The sequence below is a fragment of the Macaca thibetana genome, chromosome 5, assembly GCF_024542745.1.
Source record: "Macaca thibetana thibetana isolate TM-01 chromosome 5, ASM2454274v1, whole genome shotgun sequence".
NCBI lineage: Eukaryota > Metazoa > Chordata > Mammalia > Primates > Cercopithecidae > Macaca > Macaca thibetana.
The window spans coordinates 131,459,525-131,476,512 of NC_065582.1; the positions used below are offsets into that span (position 1 = coordinate 131,459,525).

General features: G+C 37.2%; 1 protein-coding gene across 1 annotated transcript; it reads right to left on the reverse strand.

The window, feature by feature from the left end:
* Nucleotides 1–1,739: 1,739 nt before the first annotated feature.
* On the reverse strand, nucleotides 1,740–13,003 carry NAA11 (N-alpha-acetyltransferase 11, NatA catalytic subunit). The gene is made up of 2 exons (XM_050791140.1): nucleotides 12,086–13,003; nucleotides 1,740–4,695 (listed from the first exon to the last, which is right to left on the reverse strand). The coding sequence occupies exon 1, from the start codon at nucleotides 12,785–12,787 to the stop codon at nucleotides 12,098–12,100; it is 690 nt and encodes a 229-aa protein (XP_050647097.1). The 5' UTR covers nucleotides 12,788–13,003; the 3' UTR covers nucleotides 1,740–4,695; nucleotides 12,086–12,097.
* Nucleotides 13,004–16,988: the final 3,985 nt, after the last annotated feature.

Here is a 16,988-nt window from a genome sequence, read left to right on the forward strand (position 1 = left end):
GTTTAAATTGAGGGGTAAAAATGTCTAAAAAGTTAACATGTTCACAGTAACATTTTTCTTTTTACAAATTACAATGCAGTTGTTTTTTACACTAACTCATTACACAATAACCCTAAAAGCACAAAAGTTTTTATCTCTATTTTGTAAATGAGAAAACTGATGTGCCAGAGGACATCCAGGTGGTAATAAGCCAAACTAGGACTAAAATTTCAGCTGTTAGACTCCTCACTCTGTGATTTCTCACTCTATTGAACCACCACTTGTGAAAATCACTCAACTTGCTAAAGACTGTGTTCTCTAGGTAAGCTTCCATAAAATGCAGTTGAGGTGATGACAATATTCCAAAGGTGTGAAATCTATCTTAATTTTGGTTAGGAAAGCAATATATGTATGATTTAAAATGAAAAGATTTTTTTTCCCCAGAACTTCACAAAATGTAATTCCCATGCCCTAATAAGGAAACATGGTGTTTAAATAACCCTTCAAGTGCACCTCAAGGAAATGATCTGTGTCTTTCTAGATTTCAAAAGAAGCATTCATGTCTAGGAAAAAGTATTAATATGAAAAAGGATCTTGATAAGTCACTTAGTCTGTTTCATTGGATTTTGGCTGGGTACTGTGTTCTTAAAAGTTCTAACTCAAGATGACCAGATGGTGATGGGATATGAGAAGCTAATGACATGCATGGAAGGACATGTGGTTCCAGACATGCTAGGTGTCTGGTTCCTAATAAGACACTGCAGTATTTGAGATTTCTGTTCCGGAAACAAATGGGGACAAATTTCATGGTGTCATTTGTGAATGTTCTCATCCTTCAGGCTTTTGCTGTATACCGCCATTGCCAAGTTGTAGCTATGGTTTGCTTGAAAAGAAAGGATGAGGAGGAAAGTAATGACCAAAAAAGCCCAAAAAATAACACACATGATCTCACATTTCTGTAAAATACTTATGGAAAAATGTGTGTCAAATATTCACATTTATGTAATTTAAAAATATTTTTAATTTATAAATTATTTTTAGAAGTTTTAAGTTTACAGAAAGTGAACAGTTACCATATACCACCTCACCCTTTCCCATGTTTTATAATAAAAATTTGTTATATCTGCTCTGAATTATTTGCTTCTTTTGATGAATTAATTTGTCTGGAGAGTATTACCATGGAAAAAAGCTCCCTTCATATTACCTTTATGAAGAATTCAATGCCTTGTACTGATCAGTGATTTTCAGATGACAGTGTGCAAAACAATCACCTGCAGGGTTGTTAAAAATACAGGACTGATTTTGTAAGTCTGAGCCAGAGACAAAGAAACTGCATTTTTAACATAGCACCCAGGTGATTCTGAATAAATAAGCATATGAACTATACTTTGAGAAACAATGGGCTAGAAATTCTTATCCCTGGATGGAAAATCTCTATTAGACCACCTGAACCCACACACAGGTCTGCTACTCCTTAAAATTAAAAAAAAAGACTCAGTAGTCTTTTTCAAATCCTGTCAAATGTCAGCATGGAAAACAATTTGTGTCTGAGCTAATTTACCAACCAATGAACACAATAAATTGAGTGAGAGTTAGAAGTGAAATTTTTAAAAATCTCATACACCATTCACTTGCCTAGAAGCCAATGAGGCAAAATTGTTATATCAAAGCATCCTAACAGATATAATGTTGATTATCGATACATTTTATATATACACACACACACACACACACACACACACACACTTTTTTGTTGTACAGATTTTTAATGAACTTTTTATTGAAATTATTAGGCCATCAAGACACAATCTCAAAGACAAACAGGATTTATGTAAATGTGTATTTAAGATGGGGAATCTGAATTATTTAGGGTCTAATCCATTATAAAATGACCTAATGGATAGTCACAGGTGTTTTGGACCCCAGTCTAAGAGTTGGAGATGAGCTTTAAGACCCTTACTAGTCAAAGTGTGGTTCCTGGACCAGCAACATGAGCAATGTAGGAACTAGTTAGAAATGCAGATACTCAGGCCCCACCAGACATACTGAAAAAGAGTCTGCATTTTTAACATAATACCCAAATGACTTAGCTGCACATAAAAAATAAAGAAAACTTTCCTTCCAGTGTTTCAATCTGGATCCATCCTAAATTTTCCTGGCTTTGGACTAATTCCCACTACTAGTCCCCATTTCTCCCATATATCCACACACCCCATTATTTTTATTTCAGATGGTCATCTCTTGCCTCTTGCTCTTATCTCCAAAGGGAAACCCACACAGACTCTAACTAGGAACTCACAGGCTTCATTCACAAGTTTTCTTCTTTTAACCAAAGAAAACTTAGCGTCCTGATCATTATCTTTAAATAATCTGCTAGCAGACCTGAGCACATCCAGTTTATTTAAAGCTGCAAGTGAATAAAATATAGCTAGTACCAGGGTATTCACACCATTACTATCTTCCCTCCTTGCTTCAAAGCCTTGCTTTGCTCTCTCTAGGACTGTGCTTCAGTAAAAAGTAGTCAGTCCATTCAGAATAAAAAAAAAAAAAACTCTTTTCCTGTGTAAAAAGAACAATGCTATTACGAAAAAAATGGTGCCACATGCTCCCACAATTTGTGTTTCAAAAAGCCACTGCTGCTGCTAAATCACTACTACTATCCTGGAACCATCATGAACATGCTAATCTATGCCCAAAGCAATGTTAGTATTATTGTTTATTTTATTTTTATTATCTAAACAGGGATAGCCCAAACCAGACAGTGCTATAATTCTGCTTTCTCCTGGTACGAGACTGGGAAAGAAGATATAATGATAACAAAGAAATGCAGCCAATTATTTTAGTAAATAACACTGCAGAAGTCATATATCATTTCTCATTTGCCAATTGCTCCAACTCTTATCAAGTTACTAGAGACAGCAAGTCAATGTGCCTAGTGCTGGAGAAAAACCATTCAGGTAAGCTGAGGCTGCTCCTTCTGTTTCTCCATCTGCTAAGCTGTTAACACAAAGACATATTGACAAAAGCTCAAGGAAAACACGGAATATTTCATCAGTAAGATTATGCTGCCCTGGAGACAGATGTTAGAAGGTTGTAATATTTAAAAATAAAGAGATAAACACATGGTTGAGAGGAAAGAATAAAATAATTTAGCATGGAGATAGAAAATTAAAAAGAAAAAGGAAAAGATGGAAAGATAGACTGTATCATACTGTATTAGCACAAGAAATGGTAAATCCTTTCATGTAGGGAAAAACTTTTATATGTGCCTCAGGCAATCATTTACCATTAGGTAGACATTCTTAGAGTGCAGTGGGGGAGATCTGTAAGAAGTGCTTAGCAGGGCTAATGATGATTACACAGAAAAGACTTACCTCTTGTCACCAGATAAAGTCCAGGCTTTGACTTAAATCCATACACAACAGTTTTCATAAAAGTTTAAACATGAAAAATGTTATATACTTTGGTAATTCACATTCAGTGAACATAAAAACAACATTAAGTAATGATAACTCTGGATTTATCTGGTGACTTTTATTGCAGAGGTCAAAGTACTTTGTCTTCACTTATTTTTACTAGAGAAAAATAATAAAAGTAGATTATAATTGTAGGTTATATATTCACAATTGACATACAGTAGGCATGTATTAAGCAAACACATTTTTAAACAGCAGATTCTCCATTTTTGCTAAAATTTTAACACATTTATAAATAAAATTCAAAGAGTAGGAACAGGAAAGTAGAAGGAACTTTGGCTTTGAATTCAAACAGAATTGGGTTCAGATCCTGGATATTTAATTCACTTCTCTGAGCTTCAGTTCCCTCATATGTAAAACAGGGATAATAATATCTACTTTACAGGGTTGCTGAGAGGGTTAAAGGGTTAAATATATTACTAATGAAGGCCCTGGCATTGTGTGTGAACACTGCAGGTACTCAATAAATGCCAAGCGACATCATCCCAAAAAAATTAACACAAACAAGCATATTAGAGATTCCAATTTAATTACCGTTTGTCCTTCTCTTAAAATCTCCAAGTTCTGATTGTACAGTAGAAGCCCCTAACTTAACACCTTTTCCCACTGGGAAAGTGATGCCCTCCTCAAAAAAAAAAAAAAAAAAAAAAAAAAAGGTTGTGGGGGAATAGTATAAAGGAGGAGTTCCCAGAGAAAGGAAAAAGAAACAGAATACTTCTTCCAGGAAAGAGGAGGAAGGGGGCATAAGGTCTGACTTCATGCCTGACTAGCTCACCTCCTCAAGGATGAAAACTCAGGTAAAATAATGGCAAAAAAATATGGATGAAAACCCAGGTAAATAATGGTTTAAAAAAAACAAAAACAAAAAACTGAAAGCTGGAAAGCTTTAAGAGTTTGCCCTGCTTCCTGTTCATCATTCTAAAAGGAGAAAAACTTGCAGGATAACCACACCCAACAGAGGACTACTACAAACAGAATAAAACGGCAGCACCGTGTGAGTAGGCCAAGAAAGGTTCTGTAATGGCAGGTCTCAAACTTCGTTGGCTGTTGTGCAGCAGCTCTTGTGTCCAGGTATTCCTTCATGATCCCAGCAGGATACGTGAAAGGTGGTTGTTTAGAGTTGAGAGTAAGAAGCCATTTTGGTCACTGTGAGATGATCCCCACAGCAGATGCTGCAGAGCAGACAGACTAAGCCAGGGTTCACAGGGTAGATGTGGTTGAGACATGAGGACCTGCAATGCTGTTGAAAAATGAGAAGAAAACAAATGAGAAAGGGAGAGCTATAAGCTCTGACAAGTCTGAAAGAATACTGGTTTAGTTAATGACAGACTGAAGTAGCAGATAAAGAAACTCAGTAACTAGTTTGGACTAGATATATCTCCATGCAAGTCAGTGAGAATTCAGATGATTGCACAAAGGCCACACGCAGATCTGGGGCTCTCTCTCCTCCCTGCCGTAAGAACACATGAACCTTTCCTGACATCTACAGGATGTTTCTGCCAGGAGAAAGGGACGGAAAGAACACCAAAAAACTGGGATTTACCACCAAAGAACCTATTTTAAAATAAAGAAACTGAGATAATTTTCCTTGTCATCTTTAAATTCTATCCCATCCTACTCCACTCCAAAGAAAATTTATTCCAATTCTAAAGAAATGAAAGGCCTTTTTAGCTCTTGATAAGTTAGATGCAATGTGTCCTACTCTGTAAGTCATATTTTCTTTCTGTGAGACCTGGACAGGAAACCAAAATAACCATTATGTTTCTTTATTCACAAATTAAAGTACCCTAATTACATCAGGTAAAAGGAAGTAGTATCATACATACATTATTTTTCTCTCCTTTAAAAAAATTATTATATGGATAATTTGAGAGATCCATTCATTCATTCATTCAATAAAGATTTACTGAGTACCTTCCCATCTATCATATGCACAGAAGTAAATGGGATTGAGGTTGACTATTATGCACAGAGCAGTTAAAAAGCATTTTTGTACAGAATCATTGTTATAGAAAATTCTGTTGCCAGAATAACAAGTGAAGCCAGTTGCAAGAGGTAATATTATGTAAAATCTTATTTTTTAAAGTATATTTGTTATAACAAAAGAGATACAAGATATGGAGGAATAGGCCAGAAAGACTATCATCATTGCCTTTTTCGTTTTAATACAGGCATGCAAAAGAAGTTATATAAAAACATTATATAGCTGTTTTAGTTATCTCAGTAAATACTGCTTGAAAATTTTAAGAAATTAAACTGAAGAAGTCAAGTAACACTGTAATAAAGGCTATAGGATATTTTGTTGTTTAAGAATATAGGTATTTTTCATAAAGATTCCCTTTAAAATGTTAGTGTTATAGTCCTTTTTTTGAGACAGGGTCTTGCTCAGTCACCCAGACTGGAGCACAGTGGTGCAATCATGGCTCACAGGAGCCTCAAACTCCTGGGCACAAGTGATCCACCAGCCTCAGCCTCCTGAGTAGCTAGGACTACAAGCACTCACCACCATACACCACCATGCTGGCTAATTTTTTTCAGTTTTTGTACAGATCAGGTCTTGCTATATTTTCAAGGCTGGTCTTGAACTCCTGGCCTCAGGTAATGCTCTCACCTTGGCCTCCAAAAGTGCTGGGATTACAGGCATGAGCCACTGTGCCCAGCCCAAGTCCTCAATGTCTTAGCTTATTAAGTTCAAAGTTTTACATTATCAGGTTTTCTTAAAGGTGGGCTAGGGAAGCCTGACAAATACATGCTATTTGTCGATACGGTGTTATAAACATGAAAGAGAATATTATGGCTTTACTTTAAAAAAATCCCATAATTTTCTAACGATATTTATCTATAGAAATGGCATTGTAGAGTATTTTCAGAAAGGCTTTTATGCTGGCTCTTTGAATCATTGCCCATTCAAAGAATTTTAAATATTCTATCTAACCTCCTGTACCATAAAGCTCATTAGATTTCATATACTAGAGCAGAGAGTACAAAATTTAGGAAAAACCTCTGCTTTTATCAGTTACTTCTGAAAAAGTATTTCAGTCATCCTACATCCTACATTTCAGTCATCATACACTGATTGAAAGGTGACATTGTTAGAGATTATAAATAATTCAACAAATGGCATCTATCTGATTAGTATTTCAAAACAATATTTTATCTCTTCCCAAACCCCTCTTTATCTTCATAGAGTGCAGTTGCATTTGAAATCTATGGTTTTTGGCATATCTGGGGTAAGGTTATACTAGGAATTTACCAGACCTGTCAGTCTGTAGGTTTCTTCCATATTTCATTATATCATTACAGTTATAATTAGTTGTCTGATAAAATTAAGAACAGTCTATTTCAGTGAATGCTCATGTGAACATTTAACTACTTTTTGTTAAAATGACAGTTTAGCAACACAAACAATAAACCAGAAAGGGAGAGTCACTGAAGTAACCTTACTTAACTCAATGTTGTCAGCTCAATTGAAAACGCTAAGATTTTGCATTTTTTTCATTTTTGTTATTAATCATCAACCACATATTTCTTGTCAGGAAACAAACAGCAGTTTGATGACATTCCTGCCTCACCCAGCATGTTTTGAACTGACCTGTCTTCATTGCTATGGCTCCCTAGAAACACTGCCATTGACGAGCGTTGATTCAGTTGAATGCTTTGACATTTAGCTTGTCAGTGAAAGCTATTTTAATCATTAAGATGCATTTCCCTTCCAAGACTGCAAACTGTTGCTGCTCATACACAACATTTTATTATTTGATTACTGTGGAGAAGAGGAGAACCTGAAAAGTTACTCTTACTATCGATTATATTAAGAGCCAAAATTTATGGACTATTTTACTGTGTGTGAGGAGTTGTGCTTAGCAATTTACACAGATTGACTCATTTAATCCTCTCAATCATAGAGTCTGACCACCTGAGTTTGCATCTTTGTTTTCCACTATCTGTGTAACATGCAGCCCTCTTTGTGATATGATTTCCTTAACCACAAAAGGGAGTAATAGTACCTACCTCACAGGATTATTATGAGGAATAAATGAAACACATCATTAACAGTGCTTAGAATTAATACCTGCAAAACAGTGCCTTTTCATAGGGTTAAGAGTAATTTTTGTTACCATTTTTCAGATGAAATCAACCAGTTCTTCACCAACTGTCCTGCTCAGCACCACTTCTAACTCTGTCTCTGTTCCCAAATCCAAAAGTACAGAGAGAGAAAATGAAAAATATTTTTTAGGACATTTTTCTATAGGTATTTGAACTCCAGCTCCACAGGAGGGAGCACCACAATTATAGAAGGATAGTACTTTTCCAGTATGAGCCTTTTAAATGTTTTTCCTGCTCTTTCTTTCTTCAATGTAGCCCTTCCCCATTCAGGGAGGTAGACCTATGTGCTGGTGAATCCCCATTAAATGGGATGGAAGTGAAGATTTACACAGTTTGGGGGACTTCAGAGGAGAGGGGTCATTTGTTCCAGGTTTTAATTAGAGGCATAATGGCAGCAAGATAACAGAATCCCATCGTTTTCCATGCCCGTTTGTGAAACAGCAGAAGAAATATATGTCAGGCGTTTATGTAGACAACCTCAGACAGCCTAACAGAGTTCCCTGGGCCATGTCATGGAGTGAGAGCAGCTGTATGATCCCATGCCCCTAACCAGGCATGAAAGCAAAACTTCTCATAGTCCAGAGCACCACTAGGATGTTTCCTATTGTGGCAGATACTATGCTGTGTTGTTACTGAACTCCTTTTCTTTCCTGAGCACAAAGCTAAACTAAATATCATAGCCTCCCCTGCAGTTAGTTGGGTAAGACTTGACTTTTAAAACCTTTATGAACCACTATATACATTCTCTTCTCTCATCTGCTAGTTGAATGTATATGAACCAGTTGAAGGTCTTATGATTCTAGAAAAATGACAAGAGTCATTGAATTAGGAGTTCTTAACCTGGGATCTATTTAATAAAATGTAGCAGAACCATGACCTTGGATATGGAACAAAAACAACTCTGTAATTTGCATCAACTTCTAACTGAAGTCTGGCAACTCTTTAAATTATGAACATAGGAATCAATGCACAGTAGTATTAGCAATACTTGAGACTTTGTCACCAATAAAAATCATAGGTATTTTCATATCACATTATACTTAAGATATCTTAAATATCATTTATACTAAAATTTACTTTGAAGTAATAGTTACTAGGCTATTCAATATGCCAACAAAAACCACATATAACAAAAATATTTTAAAAAGTTTGATAACTGTATATCAATAATTGTTTTCCTTTGTAATTTGATGAAATTTTTACATCTTTTAAAAACATTTTTCTGCTTCACCAGATTGCCAAAGGGAGCTACAGAAAATTAAGAATCCCTGTTCTAAATGGATCCCTGAATGATTCCATGGAGTAGGGTCCATCTTTTCCCTCCACTCCACATCGCCATCACACTGATGACCCACATCGTACTATGATGTGACAAATAAGCTTTTACTGGGTTAAGTTATTGAGACTTGGAAGTTAATTTTTAGACCAGTTAGCCTGTGCAGACTAATACTCATACACCCTTGCTACCAAAATGGTAAGAGACCTCTGGCTGGAAAAGACCCAGAAGTGAATCCTGAAGATCAAAGATTGGATGCAGCCACTGAATATGTCTCAGCAGATAACAACTCAGAAAGAGGGTGAAGTTCAGTCCAGGAAACATTTCCTTCAACTTAGAAATAAAGTTCAATTACAGTATCATAAAGACAGTTCAATTATTCTTGAATTTGTATGCTGAAATTTATAACTGTGACACAACAATGAATTTTCTTATTTATTATTTCTCTCTTCTTTTACTAGAGTGGCAATTATTTTTGTTTCTCATAGCAGATGTTAAGTGCTTTTGAATTCATCAAAGTTTTATAGGTGTGTGTGTACATAATACATATATATATGGTTTTATATATATGGCTTTATATATATAAAATATGTATATACATACATGGTTTTAAAACCACCTCTGATTAGCTCTGTTCTCAGCTAGAGTTTAACACTGAAGAGAAGCAAGTAACTAAAAAGATGAGATCAATACTGTGTAAGTCCTATGAAGGAATTTGAAAGTTGAAATTTTTTTAAAACGGTCTGTTGATTCAAAGAGTCTTGATAGAACCCTCCAGGGTTAACAAGCCAGGTGTAAATTTGACAACGCTTTCTCAAGGCATCAAGTTTTCTTTAATTTCATCTTTTCTTTTAGACTGTTCTGCTGCCTTTATTTTAGCATTAGAACAAATGAATCAGTCATTGTGAAACTTTCAGGTTATTAAAAGTCAAATGCAAAACCTCCTCTGAGGACAGATTCTTTCTAATTACCAAAGACTTACTGTATCTAAATTTTTATAACCTATTGAACTGTAACTGAATGAAAATAAAATGGGATTAGTGTGCTATAGTTTAGGTTTTGCCATTAAAATGCAAAAAAAAGTCCATTTATTCTTACATGCTATATAAACGTCAGTCTGTTCTGATCACTTCTGTATACTCAGCGCCAAGCCTAATGCCTGACAAATAAATACTTTTATGAATGACTAATCAAATAGCACGCATTGAAATTATATACAGAATACACTATTTATGACGAGATTTTGCCATGAGAAAGTTGCTGCCTTTCACACTATGTAAGGGTAAGGTGACTAGATTAAGATGTTAAAGCCTGTAAACTGCCAATAGCTCACTGACCCTAGAAACTCCTAAGGTGATACAAAGTTCTTTGCTGGAAGAAATACTGTAGTATTATATTACTACAATTAAGTTGTTTCTAACATACCAATCCTTTAAAACTTAAGTTTTAGTGGTTTTTTAGTATTAGCATAAGTGTGTATTAAGAAGTACAAGAGCTGGGCGCGGTGGCTCACGTCTGTAATCGCAGCACTTTGGGAGGCTGAGGCGGGGAGATCACAAGGGCAGGAGTTCCAGACCAGCCTGGCCAATATGCTGAAACCCCGTCTCTACTAAACACACAAAAATTAGGCTGGGCGCGGTGGCTCATGCCTGTATTTCCAGCACTTTGGGAGGCCAAGGCGGGTGGATCACGAGGTCAGGAGATCGAGACCATCCTGGCTAAGACACAGTGAAACCCCATCTCTACTAAAAATACAAACAATTAGCCGGGCTTGGTGGCGGGTGCCTGTAGTCCCAGCTACACCAGAGGCTGAGGCAGGAGAATGGTGTGAACCCGGGAGGCGGAGCTTGCAGTGAGCCAAGATAGCGCCACTGCACTCCAGCCTGGACGACAGAGCGAGACTCCATCTCAAAAAAAAAAAAAAAAAAAAATTAGCCGGGCGAGGTGGCGGGCTCCTGGAGTCCCAGCTACTTGGGAGGATGAGCCAGGAGAATCGCTTGAACCCAGGAGGCAGAGGTTGCAGTGAGCCGAGATCGCACCACTGCACTCCGGCCTGGGCGACAGAGCGAGACTCTGTCTCAAAAAAAAAAAAGTTTTGGCTCTTTAACTTTTCATGTTAATTTCCACACATTCAAAAGGGTAAATGGCACAAGGAAGCCCCTAAGTACCCATTTCCCAACCCAACAATAACTGCCATTCTTCTTTCATTTTCCCTCTTCCAATCTTGTTCTTTTTTGCTAGACTATTTTAAAGGAAATCTAAGGCATCCTAGTCTTTCAGCTATAATTATTTCTGTATGTATCTCTAACAGATAAGGACTTTCTAAATATAATAATACAATACCATTTAGCTCCTCTAATAAAATTATTAATAATTCCTTACTAGAATACAATCCCTGTTCAAATTTTGCCTGATTATCTCAAAAATGTCTTATACATGGTTTGTTTGAATCAGTATCCAAACAATGTCCATAACAGTTGAGTTTAGTTAACGTATCTGTAAAGTTTAATAGAAAATGCTTCATCCTTTTTTTTTTTTCAGTGCCATTTATTTGTGAAGAAACCAGGTCATTTGTTTTGTAAAAACCTCTAATTCTGGATTTGACGGTTTGCATCATGGTATAGTTTAACAAGTCCCTCTATTTTCTGTAAAATGGTAGTTAGATCTCATAATTTTCTTTTGGAAAGAATATTTCATAGGTAGTACTGTGCACTTCCTGTTGCATAAGGAGACAAGTATTTGTCTCCACATTTAGTGAAGACGGACTACACTGAGTTCAAGTATTGTCAGTCTGATCCATCACTACAAAGTGCTCCAACTTTTATCTAACGCTATTAGCCACTGATGACTCTTGGCTGGGTCCATTATTTCATCAAGAGTTGCAAAATGATGATTTTATATTTCTATCATTATTACTAACTGGAATTCCATAAAGAAAAAAATGCCTTCCATCAACTACGTGATTACCCTGAAATACAACTCATGCCCAGAAAGCGGGATAAATGCTTGTTTCTTCATTGAAATTAATCTACTTTCAGCATGAGTTAGTATCGTATTTCACTTTCAACAGCGTGCAATGAGTCTCCCTCAACTCACTCTAACTTCTCCCTAAGGTCACCAGGTGGATTTTACTGTAAAACCTCGCAGGGCCAGAATGGGATAAGACAGGATGGAATTGGGCAGGCCAAGGGGGGATGGATGCAGGGATTTAGGAGAGGGAGGTACTAGGTCAGGGAAGACAGAATACCTTAAGCATGCTCTAGGAGGTGGAATCCGAGCCTTCTGAGCTGTCTTGGACGTTGGTGCTCTCCACAGACTCCTTAGGTTCTTTGCTGTCACTGCCACTTTCTTCGGTATCCGGGTTCTTTTGCTGACAGGCCTCTTCAGAACCACAAAGTGTGCTGCCCTGGGTCTCCTGGTTCTCCCTGGAGCCCAGGACCACATACCCGCCCTTCTTCAGATCCACTTGTCGTCTCAGCTCATCTGCCATCTGCGAGAGATCCCGCTTCATAGCATAAGCATCTTCCCCATCTGCATAGTATTTAGGTTCCACCTCACTAATCTGAAAGTTGAGGGTGTTAGAATAGAGGTGCAAGGCTGCCCGGTTACTCTTCCTGACATGCAGAGACACGTATTTGGCGTTAAAGTTCTCTATCATGGCCCTAGAGGCCTGGTCCATCAGCTTCTGGGCCAGGCCGAGGCGCCGGTGTGAACGCTTCACGGCAAGTGAGGTGATATGGCCATGCGGGACATCATCTGGGTCCTCCTCCATTTTGGCTAGGACATAGCCCACAATCTTCCCGTCCTCATCCTCAGCGATGTAAGAAAGCTGGGGCCAGGAAAGGCCATGATATAAATAGTATTTCATCTGGTAGTTCTCAGGAAGGCAAAGGAGGTTGCAGTGCTGCATATTCATCAGGTCGTCTGGCCGAGCGTTGCGGATGTTCATAATGGCGGCGGGTAGGGAGCCGGTTGGACTGCAGTGAACCCAGAAGAGGCTGTTGCCGACCTTAAGGGACACTGTTTGCCTCAGGAATCAAGTCCAGGGGGCTAACACCACCGGACTGAATTTCGTGGAGGCCAGATGGCGGGAAGGCACACGAGCAGGAGATGGAAAAGATGGTGCTAAGCTGCGGCTTTCAGAAGTGCGTCACTGATCCCAGCCAATGAGGTTTCACTTCATTGTGCGTCTGCGTGCGCAGGGGTTGGGGGTGGGGAGACAGGAGTTCATTGTGACCTCCTTGGTTTTAAATAAAGTGATCCATTGCAATTATTATTTTTATTTGTTTAAGTTTTAACTTTTTGATTTGGGTATATCTGAATAATTTTTCACAAACTGGAGAAACCCAGATAACAGGAACTTAGAGGAAATAAAGAACATTGTATCCCAGAACCGCCCCTCCTGTCCCCTTCCAGTACCCGCTTCCAACGTCCCAAAAATAACGATTACCTAGACTTCTGACAGACTTTATATAAATGGAATCATAGTGCATGTATTATTTTTGTGTCAGGTTTTTTTCACTCACTCTTTGTAAGTTTCAGCCACCTCGTGTATAGCTGATGGTTCTTTATAGTCTTCCTTGTTTGATATTGTATTGCCTAAATATGTCCCCCCCTTTTTTTTTTAATCAATTCTACTATTACTGGCCATTTTGTCATTTCCAGTTTGGGAATAGTACCCTTAGGGTAGTTAAACATTCCAGACATGTCTTTAGTTGGAACAAATGCGTATTTATCTAGGACTAGAATTCCTGGGCCAGTGAATATAATGATGTTCAACTTTTATAAATACTGCCACTTTTTCAGAGCGGTTGCTCCACATTCTCAACAACATTTGCTATTTCCCCATTGTTTCTATTTTAGCCATTCTTTTGTAGCGGTAGAATTATTACACTGTGGTTGTATTTGCATTGCACTGATGAGTAGTAAAGTTGAGCACTTTATATGCTTATTAGCCATACTGTATCCTCTTTTGTAAATGGCTCCTCAGATTTTTTTTGCTAATTTTTCTACTTGTGTGTCTTTTTCACATTAATTTTTGAGTTTTATCAAAAATATATTCTGGGTATAAGTCCTTTGTTAGATAATATTTGTAATGAATATCATCCTTTTCTATTGATTGATATTTCCCTTTCTTAATGGTGATTTTTGACACCAAGCATGAATTTTAATATAGTTCAATTTTTCCAGTTTTAAAATTTGGTTGCTAATGCTTTTTGTGTTCTGTTTAGTAAATCTTTGCCTACTCCATGGTGATTGATGCATTCTTTTATATTTTCTTCTAAGATTGTTAGTTTTAGATTTTATATTTAGATCTGCAATTGACTGAAATTTAGTTTTGTATATGCTGTAAGGTATCGGTGGGCCCGATATTCTTTTCCTGTGTGGATATGCAATTCGAATAGCACCATTTACATCATTTTGTGAAAAAAGATTATCATCCTTTCTTCACATTACTGCATTGTTACCTTTGTCATAAATCCTACGTTTTATTTCTAGATGCATTTAAAGATTTTAATGTCATCTTAGCTGGCAGTGGTTGTTCATGCCTGTTATCTCAGCTACTTGGGAGGCTGAGGCAGGAGGATCACTTGAGGCCAGGAGTTTAAGGCTGTAGTGAACGATGACTGCATGACTGCACCCCAGCCTGCAGAAGAAGAATAAGTAGTATGCCGTCTAGATGAAGCAAGATTTGGGGTATTTAATAGTGCAAGGAAGCCACATTTTATTAGCACTACTTGCACAAATGAAATTATTTGTGTGTCTTGTATAAACTTTCTTCCCAGTTTCCTAGCAGAGCTCAGAGCTCAGTTACCAAAATGAATTATGTTGTAGTTAGCCAGGTCATGGATACACTCTTAACTCATCTAGAATATGTGTGCAGCTTTCTTTCAAATGAGGGTACACCCTCCTTTAATAGCTAGAGTAACCTAGAGCCATGTGATCTGTGAAACATAGCTTGAATAGCCACTATTTTTTGTTGCATTTTGACAATTGGCAGTTTCTATTAATACATTTTTAAGATTTTACATAAACATTTTAGCTCCCTGATTTTTTGATAGGCTCTATACATTGGAAAAGTTGTTCACCAGTATTATTCCCATTCAGAAATTTCTTTGGGTTGTGCCTGACACCATGGACGGGGCTCTATAATTTGTAGTAAAAGCATGATCCAGAAGAGTCATTTTGTTGATTCTTCTGTAGTGGGTTCTTCTTTTAAAAAGCATACACTATTGAAACTTAAGTGCACCGTATTCTTTGACAGGGTTAATTTAAATGCAGCCAGGTTCATTACAGATACTACATCCTTCCATATAGAACAGTTGCTGGCTTAATGCCCAAGGGTTGGGCGGTTTACTTGACTTATTCTAGAGTAGGCGTGGTACCAAAACCAATAGTAATAAGCATGATTTTTAATATACAGTAATGTGATCTTTATACATATATAATCATAGAAAGAATATGATGACAATGTCTCTGTCATGGAAGAAGCGTCTACCAGTTGCAATGACCGCAGCCACTAAGACAAAAGATGCAAAAACTGGTTATATTCTGATAGACTCTCTTCTTTTTTGACAGAGAAGTTTCTATCATATATCCTTAGCATTTGCATATTCATTTCAACTGCAGTGGAAAGCATGGATCCAAAACTAAAACTCTGACACTTAAGGAGGTGTTGGTATTAAGTGATACTTAATTTGGCCCCTCCTACTGAGGTCAAGTATAAATGTTCTCTGATGAATTATAATGTGCTTCTAATTTCTGGACTGTAGATCTAGCATGTCTTGTCAGGTTTTGTATGTGGTATGTTTTTATCATAAGTAAAGGGCATTGGCAATCTTCATTAATGTTTTGCAAAAATTTAGCAAAAAGCCATCTAATATATAAATGTCTTGTAAATGAGAGCTCCTCGAGTTCTAGTCAGATATTATGTCATATCTATAATATTTCATGTGGAGGAAGCTCCTATCTTCCTAACTGGCATTGTATCTCATGCCTATAGGATCTAAGGGCAAGATATATGATTATTGGAGCCTGGTTTCTGCACAAAGACTGTGTCTCAAAAAAGAAAAAGAAAAAAGAGAGAGAGAGAGAGAGAGAGAGAGAGTTTTCAGGCAGCTGGTTGAACCCAGAAAGAGAAAATGGCCATTACTTTGGCTGCAGTGAGAGTCAAACATTTTCCTGAAGATGTTTGGAGAGCAACACAGTTTATAATTTATAATTGTCAGTTATTAGACCATTCTTGTTTTTTTTAACCTTATGTTTGCACATCTCGTCTATCTCTTGTATGAATTCTATATATCACTGAGGTGCTAGTGGATGAATAAATAATTTCTATATACACTTCCTTTACAATATGACTTGCAAACTAAATTTTCTTCTTACTAGTAAAAAACAAGTTTATTCCAAATATTATAAAGAGACCTTAAATAGCTTTTTATTACCCCCCTCACCCTGAGTAATTTTATCAGGTTTAGTGTAAGACTATATTACGTACCTGAAAAAAATATAAAACATTTCCTAAACACTTTCATTTGAACAATTTTTCTTCATATGTGTGAATAAACAAACCTAATACTTATAAATGACCCTAACAACAATGGGTTGTGTCTTTACTGGACTTCCTAAAATACAGGCCTGACAAATGGGGAAAATGTAACAAAATTGACCAATTTGGAAGAATTAGAAGCATATGAACTATCTGTTATTTTTACTGTCATCTCTTTTTTCTGCCTTTCTTATTCCATGAGCCACTAAAGCAAGATGAGTAATTGTGGGTTCAAACAAGTTTGGAGAGAAAGGGCATCCCATTAATCAGTAAGGCTTTTCTTGTTTGTTTGCTTGATTCTGTTTAATTCTGAATCTGAGGCCTAATCTTAAAGAAAGTCAAACACAGAAATAGTTTTCAGTCTGGATACACTGGTTCACGCCTGCATTCCCAGCACTTTGAGAGGCCAAAGCAGGAATATCGCTTGAGCTCAGGAATTTGTGACCAACATGGGCAACATGGCAGGGCCATGTCCCAACATATGTTAAAAAAACAAAAAAAATTGCCAAGCATAGTGGTGCACACCTGTGGTCTCAGCTACTCAGGAGGCTGATGTGGGAGGATCACTTGAGCCCAGCAGGTGGAGACTGCAGTGAGCCGT

What these genes read in the sequence shown, in the direction of transcription:
- NAA11 (XM_050791140.1), bottom strand. Translation starts at nt 12,787, where the DNA reads ATGAACATCCGCAACGCTCGGCCAGACGACCTGATGAATATGCAGCAC.